Source organism: Tinamus guttatus, unplaced genomic scaffold, assembly GCF_059628265.1.
Source record: "Tinamus guttatus ecotype Peru unplaced genomic scaffold, ASM5962826v1 Tinamus_guttatus_pri_ptg000317l, whole genome shotgun sequence".
NCBI lineage: Eukaryota > Metazoa > Chordata > Aves > Tinamiformes > Tinamidae > Tinamus > Tinamus guttatus.
The window spans coordinates 358,223-378,207 of NW_028288851.1; the positions used below are offsets into that span (position 1 = coordinate 358,223).

The window sequence follows — 19,985 nt, forward strand, 5'->3', positions numbered from 1 at the left end:
GATTTTCTTTTGTTTGGTAATAGAGATTTGTGTTCTGTTTTTCAGGGAAGATTGACATGGTGAAGTCGAAATGGGGCTTGGCGCTGGCCGCCGTTGTGACAGTGCTCAGCTCTCTGCTCATGTCAGTTGGCCTGTGCACACTCTTTGGCTTGACACCTACTCTTAATGGAGGGTATGTTTTCCAGCACCCAACCTCTTCCCAAAGAAGAGCACACGGGGGCAAAACCATTTGCAAACAGCTGTTCATTGCCTGCTGTTGAGAATCCAGCATTTTCCAAACAAGGTGCCACGATGTTGTGCAAAGATATTGTCAGACCCCTCCTGAGCTGAAGTGTTTCACTGCTTGCCAAAAAATAGCCTTGACCTCGTCACGGGCTTTGGGGGCTGTGTTATTGCTTAGCCATTGCCCTGCACTGTGGGAGCTGAAAGAATTATTGGGATAACCTTTTATTCATAAACTTGATTTGTGCCTTCGCCCCCGTCACTGAGGTTTGTCGGGTCTTCCCTCGACGGGGGTTGCTGTGTGTGTCACAGTCAGTGTTTGTGCTGTTTGATGTAGTTACTGTGTTAAGTGGAAAATCCCTGAGCAAGCTGTAGTTAGCACCTATCCCCTACCAAATTCCTCACACTGTTCATTTCACAACACTTAAACTTGACTTCAGGATCTTTCTTTGGATTTGCAGACCCCTTTTCTGAATAGTTAAGGAAGCTGCCCCCATTTCTCTTCCTGTCTTCCTCCCTCCAGCTTTATATATGGAAATAAAAAATGTTTGACCAATGAGGGGGACTCTTGAAAGCTGGTGATAATTTACCAGAAAGCAGAATTAGACTGAGGAATTTATCTACTAGGAGCCAAGCAGGTCTATGAACAATTGGATTCAGAAACTAAAATATTTGTTACTATTTTTATTACTGTGGTTTCTATGAGCCTTATTTATACCTCATGACTGTGTTATATTGTGATCTGTATAAATAAAACAGGGTTCACCTGGAGCAGACAGGTTTGGTATAAGAAAACAGACAATATTTGGATGCAGATGTCACACACTAGGCTAAATTAATCCAATCATTCCTTCCTACAGGCTGATAGAAAGAAAGGATTAATTCGGTTCTAATTTCTAAAAGCAGATTTCCTGCAGAATTTCTGTGCCTGAAAATGATTGCTCTGACAGTTGCCTTTGGAATAGACCTTTGTCTGATTCCCTAATATCTGCCAAGCACTTTTTTCTTTAGTCATCTGCTGCTGAACCTTTCCAGACAGAGTGCTCTAGTGTAGCATGTAGCACATACCCAGCGTGCTGGCCTTGGCCAGGAGTCCCACATTTGCCTGGTTAAACTTTGATTGCCCGTTTAAAAATTTCATTTTACAGCAGACCTTTCTATATGTGGGTGTGTTTGTTTTTAATGGTACCACTATTCATGATAAGCTTTTTTTTCCTCATTGATTTTTCTGAGGGACTAAAATAAACTTGTTGCTTAGAGATCAGTACTTGAGTACTGTAGATGCAATATATAAACTCGACCTGAGTCATTAGTCATGCTCTGTCTTTCCTTGATAGCTTTCACTTATCATAAAACATATTGCTGATATTAATGAAGTAATTGTAGGAGATAATGCAATTATGCATTATTATATAATGCAATTATACATTAGTCTTATTTTACAGAAAAGAAAACTAAGCAAAGAGAGGGGACATGATCTAACCAAGATTAAAAAACAAAGACTAAGTAGGGAAGTTGGGAAGAGTGGCTGGTGTTCCCCAAAAGTGGGAATTGTGCAAGCTGAGGGACTGCAGAAATCTGCAGCCAATTCCAGAGCAGCAGTGCCCTCACCCACAGCTGGCATCTCAGTTGGATCAGATGAATCACAGTCTAAAATTGTGACCTTGCTGACTATAAAAAACCATAAAGTGACTAGCTCAATTGGGAACATCTACCTGCTAAATTAAAGAAATTGATGAGATAAATCCTTGAACCTTTCCAAGTTTAGGAGTGTCTCTGTTTACAAGTATATATGGACTCAGAGGAGATTTTCTTTGTGTTTGATGCAACTCTACTGAGGTTAACGTCAGTATTTCTGTTGGCGCCATTGGACGCTGCATCATGGTGTTATGCAACACCTATTTGAAGCCCTTTTTCAGTGTTTCATTATGACAGACAATGTAACAAGGATCTTGTGGCATCTTCCTCACCCTGGGTGTGGACAAGCAAACTTAAGTTTCTGAGCTGAGCTTTGCAGAACAGGAACATTTGGTGTTTGTCCTGCACAGACTCACCTTGCCTTCAAGAAAAGCTGATGTCTTAATGCCTTTTAAACTGCTGGTCATTAAAAATAGGGAAAACTGTTGGTGGGAAACTTTTCCATCCCTAGGGATTCTCAAGGGCTTTTCCCACATTGGTCTGCTGTCCTGAATTACTCTTTGGAGGAGCTGCAGAGGTTATGTGCTGCAAGTAGCACTAGGTAAAGGCAGAACTGAGTTGCACTGCTAGATTTGGATTCTTTGACATGTATGGCAAGCTGCCTATAAATGTCCTGTATATTTTTTATTTATTTATTTCATTCTTTATGGAAATTCACTTCCCTTTCAAGTTTTGGGCTGGAGACGAGGAGAGCAATGAATTGCACTCTAATTGTTATGTTAGAGCTAAAATTTGCTTAGGATATGAGGGTCACCTGGAGTCCAAGGCCCTGTCCAGGTGGCTTTTGACCATCTCCAGGGATGGAAACTCCACCACCTCTCTGGGCAACCTCTTCCAGTGTTGAACGGTCCTCGCTGTAAGGAGGTTTTTCCTTATGTTCAGACAGAGCTTGCTGTGTTTCAGTTTGTGCTCATTGCCTCTCACCCTGCCACTGGGCACCACTGAAAAGAGTCCAGCCCCGTCCTCTTTACACCCTCCCTTCAGGTGTTTGGATGCATTGATAAAGTCCCCCCTTAGTCTACTCAAGGGTAAACAGGCCCATTTTTTTCCTCATGGGAGAGGTGCTTCAGCCTCTTTGTCATCTTCGTGCCCTTTGCTGGATTCACGTCCAGTAGCTCCATGACTCTCTATCCGGTTTGGGATCATCACCATCCCCGCCGAGGAGGCGCTCTGTCCCTCATGGATAAGTTAAACAATATGGGCCCAGACCTGACCCCTGGGGAACACCAGTTCCGAGGAGAGATCTCCCCCTCTCCAGCTGAATCCTCAGCAGGGTTTTTCCTTCTGTTTTTTCCATCTGCTCCGCTTCTTATGCAGTCCAGTCCGTAAGATGGAGCTTAGCGTCTCATTCGTATCGCAGCATCTGCGCTGACCCAGAGCGTTCGTTTTCCCAAAGGCATCTCTAGTCCTCCTGGCTATGCAGGTAACCAGAAGGAACACGAGCTGCGTTCAGCTGAGCCGGTGAACTTTGCTGCTGCCCAGTAAAAGGAGCTCTCATCTCGCCAGGGCTAAGCCTCAGAGCTCGAGTATTGCTGGTATTACTGCCCTCCGATCACTTCGAGCTGCTTCTACCTCCAGATTTGCTCGCTGAGGGTGGAAAATCATCATCACTACATCTCCAGCGCCGGGATCGCCAGGCTCCTCAGCCTGCTCTGTTCATCCATTGACACGCTGTGGCTGCAAAAACCTGCAGCTTGTTACAGCGAAAAGCATTAGAGTTCTCTGTAAAAATGAATGCAATCATCCGCTGAGTTATTTTCCGCTTTCCATGGTGGAAAACCTGCAGTTTAGCCTGAATTTCAGCACGCTGCGTGGTGACCTTCGCGTGGCAGAAGGGGCTGCCCGGCCTGGGCACAGTTCCCTGGCCAATAGGTCCCAGCTCCTGGCATCGCCCCACTCACTCCATTGGCTGGGATCTTCATCCCCTCTTTCCCCGGAGCAACCAGCAGGCACCTGGGGAAAGGAAGGTTGAGGTTTGTTTTTATGGGGGTGGGAGGTTTGTGGTTTGTTTTTGGACAGAGCTCTTGCTATTTTGCCTTGCTGTTTGTTCAAGAAATCGATGGGAACGAAACAGCCGAGTTAGCAGCAATTCCAGGCAGGTGTTTTCCCCCAGCTGAGCGTTTCTGCCGCAGGCTGGTGACAGTTACATGGCAGTGACAGGATGCACATTTTGCTGCAGCCCATGGCAGTGGCTGCAGGCAGGCGAAAGCAGCGGTGGGGCAGCTGCTCCTCGGGGTTTATGGCAGAAAACAGGAGTTGTTCTTCTGAAACCCTCTAATTTACCTCCCTTTCCTGGCAGTGATTTGCCAAGGGGTGTGTATGGATGCATGCACACACGTTCGCCTCGTGGATCTGTACGGACCAGCACAGCACAAACTCATTCCCTTCTGAATCCTGATTATTTTTGCCTAAGTTTAGCTGCAGGGAAAGCAAGAGAATTTCTGTCCTTGTTTCATGCCAGAGCATTTCCCAGCTTTTTTTTTCCCCCTCCCTCTTACTGATCTGGGCTCTAAGTGTTACAAAACAGGAAGAAGAGGGTTGAATAAGGGCAGCGTGGTGACCTTGGCTGGTCCTAAGCTTCTCGGGAATGTCCTGGAAGGCACCTCCATTGCAGTGTGTATTCTTGAGTCTTGGGTAGAAATTATCCTCAGTGGAATTTGGTTTGTAACTTATTTGTTTTGCTTATTCCATAGGATCTGCAGGGTGCATGTGCATCGCATGCTGTTCTCAGTGTCATGGCTTGGAAGCAGCTGTACTGGAGGCCGTAGCTCCACACAGGCTCTTTTTTCTCCTTTCAGCAGAGAGGCTCCTTCAAGTGCTGTGTCCCCTCCGCTGCTCGAGACTTGTTTCAGGACATGAAACTGCTTCTGCTGCAGCTCTGCTTGTAGCCTGATTTTTGGTGAATTGTGAGCCTTGAATCTTCACATTCACTAAAAAGTATTAAGCAAGCGAAGCAGGGATTTCTTCCGATGAGAAATCATGTCATTAAGAGAGAATGAGAAATGATGTCATTCTCCTGTCATGAGAAATAATGTCATTAAGACACAATGTCTGTGTCTTAATGACAAACCACTAATGGGCTTTCAGTTCCTTTCCTGCCTCTCCTCAACACATCTATTCGGTCCAGGGAAGTCATCCAGCTTTCCTCCTATGCCAGTTGTGATCTGAGGCATGTTGCACTCTCCTGTAGGTGAAAGGATTCCCATTTGGGAATTTGGGAAATCCCGTTGGGCCGAGTTTTGCTGCAGATGTTTCAGGCTGCAATGACTCTGCCTACACAACTGCAGAGTGGAAACTTTTGCCTGCTGGATATCGAGCCAGACACGCCATCCCTGCTCTCCTCTTGAGAAACCTTCACAAATGTTTTGTTCCATGTGATGCTTAGCTGCAATTTTGCAGGATTTTCAATGATGGTGCCCGGGTTTGATCTCTAACCTTTGTTCTGATCTTGTTTTGCTACCTGGTGTTCAAAGGACTCCTTTATGAAGGACTGCACCTCTTTGTGCCCCTCTTTCTCTACTAGGTGCTGTAGAGACTCTTAGAGGGTCACTGGCTCGACCCTGTGGAGCATAGACTCATGTGGTAGTGGTCTACAATGGCTATTTGTCAGAAAAAAACATGCATTTACAGAAATATTAACATTTTTCCAAAGCAGATGAAACACACAGCCCTCACTTCATCATGGATTACTAGTGCATGAGAGGGGATATGGCTAAGAGCAATGGAGAGTTTCCTGGCCTCCATGGAAGCCTCCTGGCCTCCAGAGTGTGTGCTTGTTGCTGAATTTGCATTCTTCCATGCTTTTTCATTAATGATCTCGTTTTCCCTTCTGGTTCTGCTTCCTCTAGAGAGATATTTCCATACTTGGTTGTGGTGATTGGCCTGGAGAACGTCTTGGTTCTCACCAAGTCTGTCGTCTCTACGCCCGTGGACCTGGAAGTGAAGCTCCGCATTGCCCAAGGTAGGCAGCCTGCTCTGGGAAAACCTGGAATGAAAACGGGGGAACCTGAGAAGCTGGAGCTGGAGAATGGGAGGAATTCCAGCCTGCTCAGAAAACCAGGAATGTGTGTATCTCTAAACATCAGAAAAGAGACTTTGGAATGATTCCCAGTGAACACAAAAGTGCCTAGTTTTAAAGGACTCTGTGCAATTTCTGTCCTGGCAGAAAATGGGGCTCAAAAGCTCAGCAGGCTCCTAAGCTTCTGAATCCCTCTACTGTACTTTTAGATGCTTAAATTAGGACAGTTTTGTGAATTGAGAATCACCCTGAGCTCTCTTTATAGTTAACGATAATCTGATACAGAGCCTGGACTCTCTAGGCCATTTAATTGGCTTAAAAATAGGCCAATTCAATCCAAAATAGATGAGATCAATTGTAGCTCAAAAATGCCTTTTCTTTTTTGGTCTGTTAGCTGTAGATATCTAATTCTTTTTAAAAAAAAAAAAAAAAAAAGAGCAATCCAGTGAGGAGTCCTCAGAGCTCGCTCATGTCTGCTCACTAGCGAGCGGTCTCCTCTGAGCTGCCTCTGCGTGTTCTTCCTCTAGGCTTGAGTAATGAGAGCTGGTCCATCATGAAGAACATGGCCACGGAGCTTGGGATCATCCTCATCGGCTATTTCACCCTTGTCCCGGCCATCCAGGTGAGCAGGTGTCTGTCTGCAGGTGGGTGGACGTGCAAGGGGCTCGTGGGCGCTGTGAGAGTGCAGGACTCTCTGCAGCCCCTCTGGGGACAACAGGCTCGAGCTGTTCAGGAGCACACGGGGCTGTAAGCAACGAAGGACCTTCGATCCCTGCCTTCCTCCATGGCTTCTAGCCAAGGCTCTCAGGAACTGAAGGAGCTTTGGGCTCACGGTGCTGCTTGGGATGTCTCCCTGGTGTAACTGAGAGAACTCAGGGCACAAGGGCAGTGATACGTCCTTGACCTCAAGGTAGGGACAAATATAGCACCAGATATCGGCCTCTCGCACCTTTGCTTCAACCTTGAAGAGACAGGATGCCACTGAAGTGACAAATGGGCCTTTCCCTCGGGTCAGCCTTGACTTGTGCCAGTGCTTCTGGCAGCGTCTGCAGCAGAAGGAACATCTCTGTGAGAACCAGACCCTCACAGTCAGCCTTATGAAGGGAGCCATGCCACTTTATCCTCCCACGTGCCACTTTATCCTCCCTGAAGAGGAGGAGGAAGCCCTGGACAGGAGCCTGAGCGTCGTGGTGCTGGCGTGGGGCTGTGTTTTCCTGCGTGCCCTCCCACTCAACAGAACTGCAGCCTGCTTGTCCCGGAGCTAAGGGAGCCTGGGTTCAGCAGCTCAGATGAACCTTTGCGTTTTTCTAGGTTTTTAACCCAAATGAGGTTGTGTTCAGGTTGCTGCAGAGGCCCCAACAGCATCAGACTCAGTGCAGTGCCAGGAGGGTGGCTCTTCCCTTGAGAGCCACCTCAGAAAAGGCAGTGGTGCCGGAACCAGCTCCGGATCTGGTCGAGACCAAAAGAGAGGGCTCCTTGGGCTCCCCTGTGGTCCCACTGCAATTGCTAGGACTTGATTTTCACTCTCTTGAGTGTCTCCAGCTGCTGGCACCCCAGACACACAGGTCCCTGTCACCTCTGGTCTGAGTTGCTGGCGCTCAGACCTCCATGCACGCAGGATATGGAGTGTCCTCGCCCAGCAACACACTTAGAAAAGGAGTTTAATGAGGGGACAGGACAGTCTCTTGCGCTGATCCGGCACAGGGCATGGCGGGACAAGCGGGTTAACCAGCAACCCGTTCACCCCAGTGGCCCATTTTATCCCCTTAGGCCTCTGTTTTTCTGCTCTTGTTCCTCTCCAAAACACCTAGCTACCCACCTTGTCCTGTCTTTGGTCTGTCCAATAAATAGCCCCTCATAAATCTCGTGCAATCATGGAATCATAAAATCACAGAATGCTGAAGGTTGGCAGGGACCTCTCGAGGTCACCTAGTCCAACCCCTGCACACGCAGGGTCACCTAGAGCACGTGGCACAGGACTGCGTCCAAGCGGGTTTGAAGATCTCCAGAGAAGGAGACTCCACAACCTCTCTGGGCAGCCTGTTCCAGTGCTCTGGCACCCTCACTGGCAAGAAATTTTTCCTTAAGTTCCTGTGGAACTTTTGGTGCTTCAATTTCCAGCCTCTAGTTCTGTCGGTGGCCACCAGTGAAAAGAGGCCGGCCCATCCTCCTCACTGCCTCCCTTGAGGTACTTCTAGACACTGCTCAGATCCCCTCTCAGCCTTCTCTTCTCCAGCTGAACAGGCCCAGCTCCCTCAGCCTCTCCTCATAGGGCAGATGTTCCAGGCCCCTGATCATCCTTGTGGCCCTGCGCTGGACTCTCTCCAGCAGCTCCACATCCCTCTTGTAATCCCAAAAAGACTCCCCACAATCCCAAAAGACTCTCCACCTGCAACCCATATGTGTCCTGAGCCCCTAGGGAGCCTCCCTGTTGACTGTATAAGGCCCTGTATAAGTAGGTAGAGAAACAGCCCAGTCCTGAACGTGCTCAGGGTGATGTCACGGGGTGGATGAGTCTGTAGGTTTAGGACTGTGGATATCGCTGCCTTGGCTTCCTAGGAGGGTGAACTGAAACCTGCAGGCGAAATGGGCTGTCGAGGTCGGGCTACTGGCTCTGTGCAGCACTGAAAGAGCATCAGGGCTTCTGCCTCAGCTCGTTACTGTGTCCTCTGAGCTGTCCTGCTCTGGGGACAGGGCTTGGGAACCGCGTTGGGACTGGAAGCTGAGGGCACCCGCTGCAGGGGAGGAAGGAGGGTGACACAGCCCCGAGGGACACGCTGCAAATGCAGCTGTGTAGTGGGAAAAACTGACACTCCACCCTGCAGCCACATGTTATCCTCAACAAAGTGCTCTTGTTCCTTAAAGTACTTGGATCCGTGCGGTGACACCCTGCTCCGTGGGCGATCCTGCTTTTCCTTGGCTGCTCTTTTCCCAAAGGAAGGCTGGCGGCGGCTCCGCTGGCATCGGCTGCGGCCCGGGTCCCTGTCCCTGGAGCGAAGGACACGGCGCAGATAACGGCCAAGGCATCCTTGAGATAGGGAGCGGGCTTGCGTAAACCCCGGGGGGACCTTTGCTCCAGGCTCTCGGCGCTCCAGGCACTCGGGTGCTGGGGGATATGTGGAAATGCAGCAGCAAGAGGAATTCCTCGGCTGAAGCTTGTTGGGATGGACCTTCTGCTCCGGTCCTGCTCGCGCTGCTCCCGCTCAGGGCTTTGCCACGTGCTGTGGCATGTGTGAGATCTCCAGGGCTCAGATGTTTCTAATCCTAAGTGGAATTAGTGGAGGCATTAGCAGAATTAATCTCTGTATGTGCAGAGCCGGCCGTTCGCAGTCTGTTTGCAGGGGTACGGGTGAAATCCAGGTGAATGTCACTTTCCTTCTGCTTTTATTCCCTGACAGAAGAACCTGTGATAACATCTCCATCCCTTCCCCTCAAAAACCTCCAGCCAAACGTGGAGGAAGGAGCTGGAGAGAAGCAGCTGGGCAGAAGCTGCTGCTTTGGGCTGCTCCTGGGGGAGATTTGGAGGCAGAGGGGCAGCTGCCCTGTGGATTATCTCGTTTTGTGCCTCACTAATCTTTAAATACCAGGCGCTGATAGCTGGTGTTTCAAGAACAGTTTGGACCGAATGGGGAAGCTTCAAGGTTTGGCAGGAGGTTTGGGGCAGCCTTTTGCGTCGCCTTGGGCTCTTCTCGCTTCACGGGGCTTCGCCCGCCCTCTGGCCTTGCTCGAGACGCCGGGACAGGCATGGAAAGGAGGGGGAGGAAGGAAGGGACCCGCTGTGGCTCCTCCCGTCCTCCCGGGAGGCTGGATGTGTCCCGGCTCGGCCCGCGAGGCCGCCGGGGGCACCAGTGAAGGGCGTTTGCCAGGTCCCTCCTGCAGGTGAGGGCTCCAGCTCTTGATGTGCTGCTCAGCCCGAGGGCTTTGCTTGCACTTCCAGTCAGCTCTCTTCATCTTTCTGTGTTTGCCAGCTCTTTCCTAGGTGCTGGCAGGAATTTGTCCCCCAAGGGAAAAAACTCCCAAATACTCGGAAATTCTTGTGTTCTTTTGCTGCTGTGGAAAGCAGGGTGGGAGAGGAGGAGATGCTGGCACTGACAGGGATTTGCAGAGCATGTTTGCTCCGGAGGGGTGACCTGGGCACTGTGTTTCTATTGCTAAGCACATTTCCTGCAGGTTTCTCTCCAGCCTGTTTCTCTATTGGCACCTGCTGGCAAAGCAGAGCATTGCAGAGGAGTTTGGCATACGAGTAAATACGTTTGTGAATTCTCAAATGGACATTTTTAAGCACTAAACGCCTAACTGTTACCAAAAAAGCACTGATAATCAGTACGGTCCCCCGGGCCTGCGCTCGGGCAAGGCCTTGCTCAGCTGCTCTCCTTCTGAAGTTGCAGTATTTCCTGCTGTCCCGGCACTTCCCCAGCTAATAACCGTGTGTGCTGCCCGCAGGAGTTCTGCCTCTTCGCCGTTGTTGGCCTGGTGTCCGACTTCTTCCTGCAGATGTTTTTCTTCACCACGGTGCTGTCCATCGACATTCGCCGTATGGAGGTAAGGAAGGCGCAGGGCACCAGCTCGTGGCTTGGCTTTGTCTGCTCTGCTGCTGCAGGATGCTTTGAGGGCAGCTTAGCCTTTGATTTTCAGTCTTACACAGCTCAGTCTTGTCTATATGTAAGACCCAGGGCAATTCTTGCTTGGTTACACACACACATAGTGGTGGGAAGAGGATATCTGGGGAGATGAGGCACTCTCAGGTACATAAATGGGCAAATCCCAGAATCCCAGAAGGGCTGGGGCTGGCAGGGCCCTCCAGGGACCCCCCAGTGCAGCCCCGGCTCCAGCAGGGACACCCAGAGCACGGGGCACCCGGGCGCAACCAGGCGGGTTGGAGATCTCCAGAGCAGGAGCCTCCACAGCCTCTCTGGGCAGCCTGTGCCAGGGCTCGGGCACCCTCACACCAAGGAAGTTCTTCCTCACACGGACATGGAGCTGCCTGGGGTTCAGCCTGTGCCGTTCCCCCTCGTCCTGGCACTGGCCAAAAGCAGGGACACCCAGAGCACGCGGTGCAGGGTCCCATGAGTGTATGGGAAGAGTCACGGTCACAGACAGGTGTGGGCCAAGAGGAGAATAACTACCAGACGGGCCTGGGACCTTGCAGCAGATGCGTGTGGAGCCCTCGTCCTCATCCTCGTCCTCGTCCTCGTCACGCTCTTGTCCCGCAGCTCGCCGACCTGACGCGGCGGCTCCCCGCCGAGGCCTGCCTGCCCCCCGGCAAGGCGGGCGGCCGTGCGCCGCGCCACGAGCGCCCGCCGGCGCTGCGCCCCGCCACGCCGCACACCATCACCCTGCAGCCCTCGTCCTTCCGCAACCTGCGCCTGCCCAAGCGCCTCCGCGTCATCTACTTCTTCGCCAGGACCCGCCTGGCCCAGCGGCTCATCATGGTACGTTGCTTAGAATCATAGAATCACAGAATGCTTGAGGTTGGAAGGGAGCTCTAGAGATCATCTAGTCCAACCCCTGCACACGCAGGGTCACCTAGAGCACGTGGCACAGGACTGCGTCCAAGCGGGTTTGAAGATCTCCAGAGAAGGAGACTCCACAACCTCTCTGGGCAGCCTGTTCCAGTGCTCTGGCACCCTCACTGGCAAGAAATTTTTCCTTAAGTTCCTGTGGAACTTTTGGTGTTTCAGTTTGTGGCCGTTTCCTCTAGTTCTGTCGGTGTCCACCAGTGAGAAGAGGCCGCCCCATCCTCCTCACTGCCTCCCTTGAGGTACTTCTAGACACTGCTCAGGTTTCCTCTCAGCCTTCTCTTCTCCAGCTGAACAGGCCCAGCTCCCTCAGCCTCTCCTCACAGGGCAGATGTTCCAGGCCCCTGATCATCCTTATGGCCCTGCTTGGGGACGGGGTATCCTCTGCCCCTTCCTCTTGGATGCTATCCGGACCCAGTGTGTGTGCAGAGGAAAGAAGTGCCCCAAGTTTTCATGTGTCCTTGTTCCCCTGCAAGACTTAACGCTGCCCTCTGGCAAACGGGGTTCAAGTACTTGCCCTCTGCGTGGGTTAGCTGCAGAACTCTGCTGTTTGCCAGGCGTTCGGGTGGGAGTGGGAACCCCCCTTTGAGATATTTTTATACAAGCAGGTTTTTAGGACTGTGCCATTGGAGACAAAAGATCTTCCCGGGCTGGAATTAAATATTCTGTTCCTGGAATAAAGATGTGGAGGTGTTTCACTACATAGAAAGCTGGAAGGGTTGCCCATTTGCAGGCGTAACTGCAGCGTTTAAAGCAGTTACTGTCCCAGCTTGCCCTCTCCATCCCTCTTGTGGATGTTGCTGCTCTGTAATGGAAGCAGGAACGTCCCTGCTCCTTGTCTTCTGCAAACAGCAGCTCTCCCAGGGGTTGGAGGAGAGAAGCGTGAAGACCATGTCCCAAACAGACTTATTGTCTTGTTCCCTCTGTGTAGGCCGGGACCGTGATCTGGATTGGGATCCTGGTCTACACGGATCCTGCCGGGCTCCGCACCTACCTCACATCACAGGTCACTGAGCAGAGCCCGCTGGGCGAAGCTGGTCTGCCTCCGATGCCCGTTCCCAGGGGCGTCCTGCCCGCTGGGGACCCCAAGATCGATCTCTCGGTCTTCCCGTCGGACCCCGTGCAGCTCTCGGAGAACCAGAGCCAGCAGCGTGAGCAGAAGCCGGGGCTGGACACCAGCCAGCACACGTGGGCCCAAGGAGCGGAGGGCAGAGGGAATGGGCCGGAGCTTGGCACGGAAGCGGAGGTGACCTGGGGAGCAGAGGATGAGGAGATCTGGAGGAAGCTCTCCTTTCGACACTGGCCGTCCCTCTTCAGCTACTACAATATCACCCTGGCCAAGAGGCAAGTGGGCTGGGGTCCAGCGCCCCGCAGAGTTGACTCCAAGGGTTCCCCCTGTCCTCAGGCTTTCGTCCTTCTGAGATAGACAATTTGCATTCCACATTTCTCTGTAGCAAAATGGACTTCAGGAGGAAACTGTTAAATCAGACCCTTCTGCTACGCTGCCGAGATGCCAGGTTGCACAGGGCGGTGTGCTGAGGGCAGGGGTTCCTGCTCTTCCCTGGCTCGTGTTTGGTGCTTGTTGCCTTCCTTCGTCTTGGAGATTACGCTTTTGGAGACAACACGTTTGAAAGTGTGTGAAACAGCCTATGGTTATTCATAAGTGACAGGGATAATCATAGAATCATTAAGGTTGAAGGGACCTTCAGAGATCACCTAGTCCAACCCCTGCACACGCAGGGTCACGCAGAGCACGGGGCTCAGGACTGTGTCCAGGTGGGTTTGAAGATCTCCAGAGAAGGAGACTCCACAACCTCTCTGGGCAGCCTGTTCCAGTGCTCTGGCACCCTCACTGTTAAGAAATTTTCCCTTAAGTTTGGTTTAGAATACCTAAAAATACTGTCCTGAAAATAGATAGAGCCCTGCCTTGTTTGCGTGTGCTGCGTGAGCTGTTCCGATTTTCCCATCTTTCCCTAAGCTGTTCCCACCTTTGCGTTCCTGCAGGTACATCAGCATCCTCCCGGCGATCCCCGTCACGCTCTACCTGAACCCGCAGGAGGCCTTGGAAGTGCGGCACCCCCAGGAGACCAGGCGCTACCACCCGTTCCTGGCCGCGGGCGCCGGGAAGCCGGACGCTGCCGCTCAGCCCGAGCAAGCGGCACCCAAGGGCCAAGGGCACCGGGACGTCACCCTCTACAAGTGAGAGCCCTTGGCACGGCATTCCGGGCGCCCCAGGTCCCCCACAAAGCGGGGCTGCTCCTTGGGTGGCTTTTGTCCCCACGGGGAAGAGGGAGAATGGAAAATGTTCATGGAGCTTCGGAACAGAGTCCCGTGAAGCTCAGGATGCTCCAGCTCCGCTCGCGTGGCACCGAATTAACCGTTCACGGCCACGTGGCTCTCGGCAGCCGAGTTCCCTGGGAACTAGCCCAGATCCCCAGTGCATGTTGCTTATTGCTGCTCCAAGGGGCAGTTCTTTGTCAATATGTGTTGGTGACAAAGGACACACAAACACGACGGATTTGCAAGTGGTGGTTACCATTTAGTAACCCTTGTGCCATTAACTGTGCGTTTTTGAAGATGAAGCTTTGATAGTTCAAAACTGCTTCTTACCTGGATGGCTTGGGGATGTTAAAACCATGTGTTATTCCAGCAACCATGTGTTAAGGGGCTTAACACTGGGCAATAGGGACAGGACTTCCTCTTTGGGAATAAATGAATAAATGTCATGGTTGCAGAACAATTCGTTGGGCTTTTGACAAAGCTCTTATTCAGACCAGGAACTTTCCATCCTAATGAGAGGGCAGGCTCCCAGCTTGCCCTCTGCATCTGTGGTCTTCATTGGCTCTGCTGAACACACTCCACATTGATCCCTGTCTAGCTTTTTTTTTTTTTCTATCTTAATTGCTGTGTGCTTTTCTTCTTAGAAAGGCTAAACATCTTGTTGAAATGGATACCTTCCTATTAAAAAAAAACAAAACAAAACATTACATTTTCCAGAAATTACAGTAGTTTGTTGGAAATTTTTCTCAGTTGACAAATTGAGGTAACGAATCTCCCTGTCTCTCCCACCAGGGTGGCGGCGCTGGGCCTGGCCGCGGGCATCATCCTGGTGCTGCTGCTGTTCTGCCTGTACCGGGTGTTCTGCCCCAAGAACTACGGGCAGAACGGGCACAGCCGCAGGAAGAGGGGGGACCTGCCCTGTGACGACTACGGCTACTCCCCGCCCGAGACCGAGATCGTCCCCTTGGTGCTCAGGGGCCACCTCATGGTAGGTTGGGCAGGCGCGGGTGTTGCCCTCTCTTGCACCATTTATCTCATGTCTTGTTTAACAGCCGGCCAGGTAGGTGGTCCGAGTGTAACGCAGCCTTGGAGGGCTGCCAACAGGCGGATGCTGTGCAGCTACAGCGTGGGCACTGCTGCACGGGGTGCCTGGAGGGCTTCTCCGCTTCATCCTGTGACTTGCTCCCAGTGTTTTGCTGTTATCCCTGTCTCTGCATAGCCAACGGTTGCCCTTGCCCACCTGGGCTGATCTGCCCTTCCTTGGGGTGGCCCTAGGCTGCATTTTTCATGCCCAGTAAATTGTCCTTTTTTGATGCTTCCCAAAAGCTAGGGGATAGGTTTGAGCTATTGAATATTGTTTCCACTGTTAGAAGCATCCTCAGGTTGCACCACACAAACTGTCCTGTCCTCTCTCTGTATGAGTTGCTAAACCAGCCGTGTAGTTTGGGCTTAGAATTTATCATCCAGTTAGTTAGCCTTGGAGCAAGGTGGCTGTAGGAATCATAGAATCATGAAGGTTGGAAGGGACCTTTAGAGATCAGCTCGTCCAACCTCGCCACGCATGCAGAGTCACCTAGAGCACGTAAATCCCGGGGCTGCAGGCTCAGCTCTGCCTGTTGCTCCTTGCCAGGACATTGAATGTCTCGCTAGTGACGGGATGCTGCTCGTCAGCTGCTGCCTCGTGGGCCAGATCCGCGTGTGGGATGCTCAGACCGGAGACTGCCTCACCGTGATTCCCAAACCAAGGTAAGGGCTTCCTCTGCCCACGTAACTGCTGCTCGCCAGCACGGCAAAGCCCGCCGTGCAAAACGAGCCAGCCCAACCTTGGTGCCCTTCTGGATGCTCACGCAGGCTGCTAATTCCTGCTTGCTGCTCTTTCAGGTTGCGGAGAGACAGCAGCGGCATTTTTGATTACCAGGAGGGCTGGGATCAGAGCCCGGATGGCAAGAACGGCCTGGACGACTCCTTGGAGAACGGCCACCAGCTCAAGAGGCTGCTGAGCCCCCCGCAGCCCCCGCTGTTCTGCGACCAGCCGGACCTCACCTCGCTCATCGACACCAACTTCTCGGAGCAGGCGAAGGCGGCCGAGTCGGAGCCGCGGCTCCGCGCCGTGGGCGCCCGCCACAAAGAGGCCGGCTACGATTTCAGCAGCCTGGTGAACAGGGTGTACGAAGAGCAGGGCGCCGCCAACTGCGGCGGCTTCGGCGGCCTCGCGGCGCCGCACGGCCAGGCCGGCTTCTGCGTGGGGCCGGGCAGCCCCCGCGCCCGCAGCTGCGGCAGCGACGAGGGCGGCTGCGGCCGCAGGAAGAGCCTGGGGGAGGAGACGTTCCCTGCGTTCGACAAGGCCTCCCCGGCCTCCTCCTGGGGAGGAGACTTGGAAAGCTCCGTGTGGAGCCTGGACCTGCAGGGCAACCTCATCGTGGCTGGCCGGAGTAACGGGAAGCTGGAGGTGAGGAGGAGGGTGGGAAGCAGCACCGGGCAGAGGCTTCCCTTCCGCTCTGGACATCTCAACATTTCATCTTAATTCCACTCTAGAACAAAGCAAGGATTGGGCTGCAGAGTCTGCTATTGCACAGACGCAGTTTTTTTAATAGATTTGAGACAACTTTTCCTTTAATCGGTGTTTAGCCCATCGTCTTTTCCGGTTCTTACGTGTCAAAAAGTCCTTTATTTCAAAGGAGGGTTTCAGTGCGAGGAAAAGCTGCTTCAGGTGGTGTTAAACTGCAGCAGCCGCCGTTGAGGCTGACGAAGCACCAAGACGCTCCTGGCAGCGGGTGAAGCTGCTCCCGCCCCGCCGTGACAGAATGTGAATCCATAGGAATCAGTATGGATTTCGAAGTACATTTTAATTGGATAATATAAATCCAATCCTTCAATTAAATCTCATTTAAATCTCTAATCTGAAACTAAATTAAATTGAAAATTAGTTTTTTTCACTTTAAAATCAATACAGTTTTTTTTTTTTTTTTTTTTAGTAAATGTATTTTTCAAATAAGTTTTTAGTAATGTTTGGCCTGTTCTTCCTGAGTAGCAGAAGAGGAACTCTGGCCCTTTCCCCAGGGACCCAGGCAGGCGATTTCACTGCATTTTTGACCTTCATTTAAACATGTTTTTGAGCTCAGAGCTTTCTGGGCTCTGTCTTAAGCCATGGAGTGAATCTTGGTTCCAGTTTCCGTCATTCCCAGGAACCGGGAGCGAGCAGGGCTCAGCACTGGATGGCGCCCAAGTTAGTGTCCCTTACGCTCCCAGGACAAAAGACACTTCAACTCCGTGATGTTCTGAATAAAATATCAGTTATTGGTGTGAACTTTAGAAGATGGTTCCTTAGAAGGAACTGACTCAATCCATCATTTTTATGTTGAACAAAGGGACGGTGTTTCCTCGAAGATAAACGCAGGGATGCGGCGCGGAGCGGGAGCTGCCTCCATCGCCGCCGCCCGGAGCGCCGCGCACGGGGCCACCGCGACGCGTGACCCGTCCTTGTCCTTGCAGGTGTGGGACGCCATCGAGGGGACCCTGCGCAGCAGCAACGAGGACGGTCAGTCCGGCATCACGGCCCTGGTGTTCCTGAACAACAGGTAGCGCCGCCGTGCCGGGGCTCCGGGGAGGAGGGGAAGGATACGGGGTGCCATGATGGAGCCAATCCAGGTGGGAAACGAGTCCATAGGGAAGCCCTTTCCTCACCCATGCATCCTCCTCCCGAGTGCAGAACGACAGAAGGATTTTCCGTGTCGTGTTCTGGCACCCCGCTCTGTTTTCATACCCATATGCAGTCATTCTAGTAGCCGAATATCCAGCATTATTCCAGGCTGAGAGATGGAGCTTTGGGTTTTCTGTTTCCACACATTTTTTGCTGCGGTCCAAAGGACATTCCCGTCCGTTGGTTTGTTTGGGCTCCCAGAATGTAATTCCCAAGCTCCTTTCCTCGCAGTCAGGAATGTCGCAGCGCCGGGAGCCTCCCCGGCTCCCAGACGTGGCCGGGCCGGCGCGCGTCGCTGCGGGGCCTCTCTGCATCCCGACTTTCCCTCTCAGGATCGTGGCCGCCCGGCTCAACGGCTCGTTGGATTTCTTCTCGCTAGAAACGCACACGTCCTTGAACCACCTGCAGTTCCGAGGTGAGCGGGCGCCACGGAGCCCTCTCCTCCCTCTCACTCCCATTCCCTTAGCTCCCCTCAAGGAAAGAATTCCCAACCCCGAAGCTGCCTTGCGGGATGCCAGCCCCGAGGCTGCGGGGCGGTGGGGAGCCCTTTGGGAGGCCCCTGGGGCCTCGTGGGAGCTGCTTCTCCAGGAGGGCTGGAGCTTGGCCCTGGCCTCACCGGGCTCCCTGGTTTGGGCCAGGTCTCCCTTCTCGGCACCTCGTGCAGCTCCTGGGGGCTCTGCACGTAGAACTGGGCTCAAAACTCTCTTCTGGTTGAGCGTCCTGGGCTCCCGGCCTGGTGGAGGTGGCGGGGGGTGTCCTGGCGCCGGGCGCTCATCCCCGCGTCCCCGCAGGCGCCCCGAGCAGGAGCAGCGTCCCCGCGTCGCCTGTGTTCAGCAGCAGCGACATCGTCCTGTGCCAGCTCACGCACACCGTGTCCTGCGCCCACCAGAAGCCCATCACGGCGCTCAAGGCCGCGGCCGGGCGCCTCGTCACGGGCAGCCAGGACCACACGCTGCGGGTAGGGACCCTCGGTGGGCATGGGGCAGCCCTGGCACGGCCAAGGAAACCTGTGTCATTGGTGCTGGAGCCAACACAGGGCGCTCCATAGTCACCCTGCGTGGGGCTCGGTGTGGCTGCGGTGCAGGGAGGACTGGGCTGTCCCCAGGAAACCTTTGTGGAGCGTCTCGCATCGTGCGCGGAGCAGCATGAGCTGCTCGTGCCGTGGGGCTGGGTGCGTTTGGGAAGAGCAAGGTCGGGCTCTGCGGGGAGGCAGCACAGGCTGCAGCAGCCGCGGTCACTCGAGCTCCAAACCGGATTGTGCAGAGGCTGCGGGGGCTCCTCGGAGCCCAGCTGGAGGCAGCCCTGGGCCCGCGGCGCCGGTGTCCGTCACGCGGTCGGGCCGTGGCCGTGGCTGCCCGCGCTCCTCCCGTCCCGCAGGTGTTCCGCCTGGAGGACTCGTGCTGCCTCTTCACGCTGCAGGGCCACTCGGGGGCCATCACCGCCGTCTACATGGACCAGGTGGGTGCAGGGCGGCCCCGCACGCTCCCCCACGCGCCCCGCCGGGACCGTGTGCCCTCCCGAGGGCGTCGCGTCCCCGCGTCGGCGTCCCTGCGCGCGCCCTCACCGGCCTCGTCCCGCGCGGCCCCCGCAGACGATGGCGCTGGCGAGCGGCGGCCAGGACGGGGCCATCTGCCTGTGGGACGTGCTGACGGGCAGCAAGGTGAGCCACATGTATGCCCACCGCGGGGACGTCACCTCCCTCACCTGCACCACGTCCTGCGTCATCAGCAGCGGCCTCGACGACGTCATCAGCATCTGGGACCGGAGCTCGGGGATCAAACTCTACTCCATCCAGCAGGTCAGGACGCGGCGGGGGCCGGCGCCCCGCGGGGTGCCAGGGGGGCTCCGGGCGTCCCGCTGACCCCGCGTGTCCCGCGCAGGAGCTGGGCTGCGGCGCCAGCCTGGGCGTCATCTCCGACAACCTGCTGGTGACGGGCGGCCAGGGCTGCGTCTCCTTCTGGGACATCGGCTACGGCGACCTGCTGCAGACCGTCTACCTGGGCAAGAGCAACGAGTCGCAGCCCGCGCGCCAGATCCTGGTGCTGGAGAACGCCGCCATCGTGTGCAACTTCGGCAGCGAGCTCAGCCTGGTCTACGTGCCCTCCGTGCTGGAGAAGCTGGACTGAGCGTGGGGCAGCGTGGGGCAGCCGGTGCCGCCTCCAGCCCTCCCGGCCCCAGCGGCCTGCGGGGACCCGGCGCTGCCTCCTCTTCCTCTCTCGGTCCCCGTGGCCGGCATGGGGGGCCCGCGCGGTGCCGGGGGCTGCAGAGGGGCTGCCAGGGCACGGAGGGGCTCTCGGGAGGGCGGCTCGTGGGGCCCCGTAGCTGCCCCCAGGCCGCAGCCCGGCCTGCCCTATTTATTTATGTGCTGTATATAGTTATTTATTACGGCAGGAGCCCCAGCAGCCTCCCGCCGCGCTCCTCCACCCAGGCTGCAGCTACAGCACCTTCCTCCTCCTCTTCCTCCCGCGGGGAGGGAGGAGGAAGGAGCCTCTTCTCAGGTGGGGGCCCCTCTCCGTCCCCCCCAACCCCGTGCCGGGGGGTGCAGCAG

The 19,985-nt window shown here is 54.2% G+C and overlaps 1 protein-coding gene across 1 annotated transcript in view; it reads left to right on the forward strand.

Moving 5' to 3' along the window:
• SCAP (SREBF chaperone) overlaps positions 1–19,566 on the forward strand; it is a 36,205-nt gene extending 16,639 nt beyond the window's left edge. The window contains exons 7-22 of the mRNA XM_088528929.1: positions 46–172; positions 5,769–5,881; positions 6,466–6,560; positions 10,382–10,480; positions 11,152–11,370; positions 12,389–12,801; positions 13,462–13,656; positions 14,530–14,725; positions 15,368–15,483; positions 15,619–16,186; positions 17,230–17,315; positions 17,770–17,852; positions 18,229–18,395; positions 18,815–18,895; positions 19,029–19,235; positions 19,318–19,566. Coding sequence (XP_088385055.1) covers positions 46–172; positions 5,769–5,881; positions 6,466–6,560; positions 10,382–10,480; positions 11,152–11,370; positions 12,389–12,801; positions 13,462–13,656; positions 14,530–14,725; positions 15,368–15,483; positions 15,619–16,186; positions 17,230–17,315; positions 17,770–17,852; positions 18,229–18,395; positions 18,815–18,895; positions 19,029–19,235; positions 19,318–19,563 — 3,011 coding nt within the window. The 3' untranslated portion in view covers positions 19,564–19,566. The remainder of the gene's footprint in view (positions 1–45; positions 173–5,768; positions 5,882–6,465; positions 6,561–10,381; positions 10,481–11,151; positions 11,371–12,388; positions 12,802–13,461; positions 13,657–14,529; positions 14,726–15,367; positions 15,484–15,618; positions 16,187–17,229; positions 17,316–17,769; positions 17,853–18,228; positions 18,396–18,814; positions 18,896–19,028; positions 19,236–19,317) is intronic.
• The last annotated feature ends 419 nt before the right edge of the window (positions 19,567–19,985 follow it).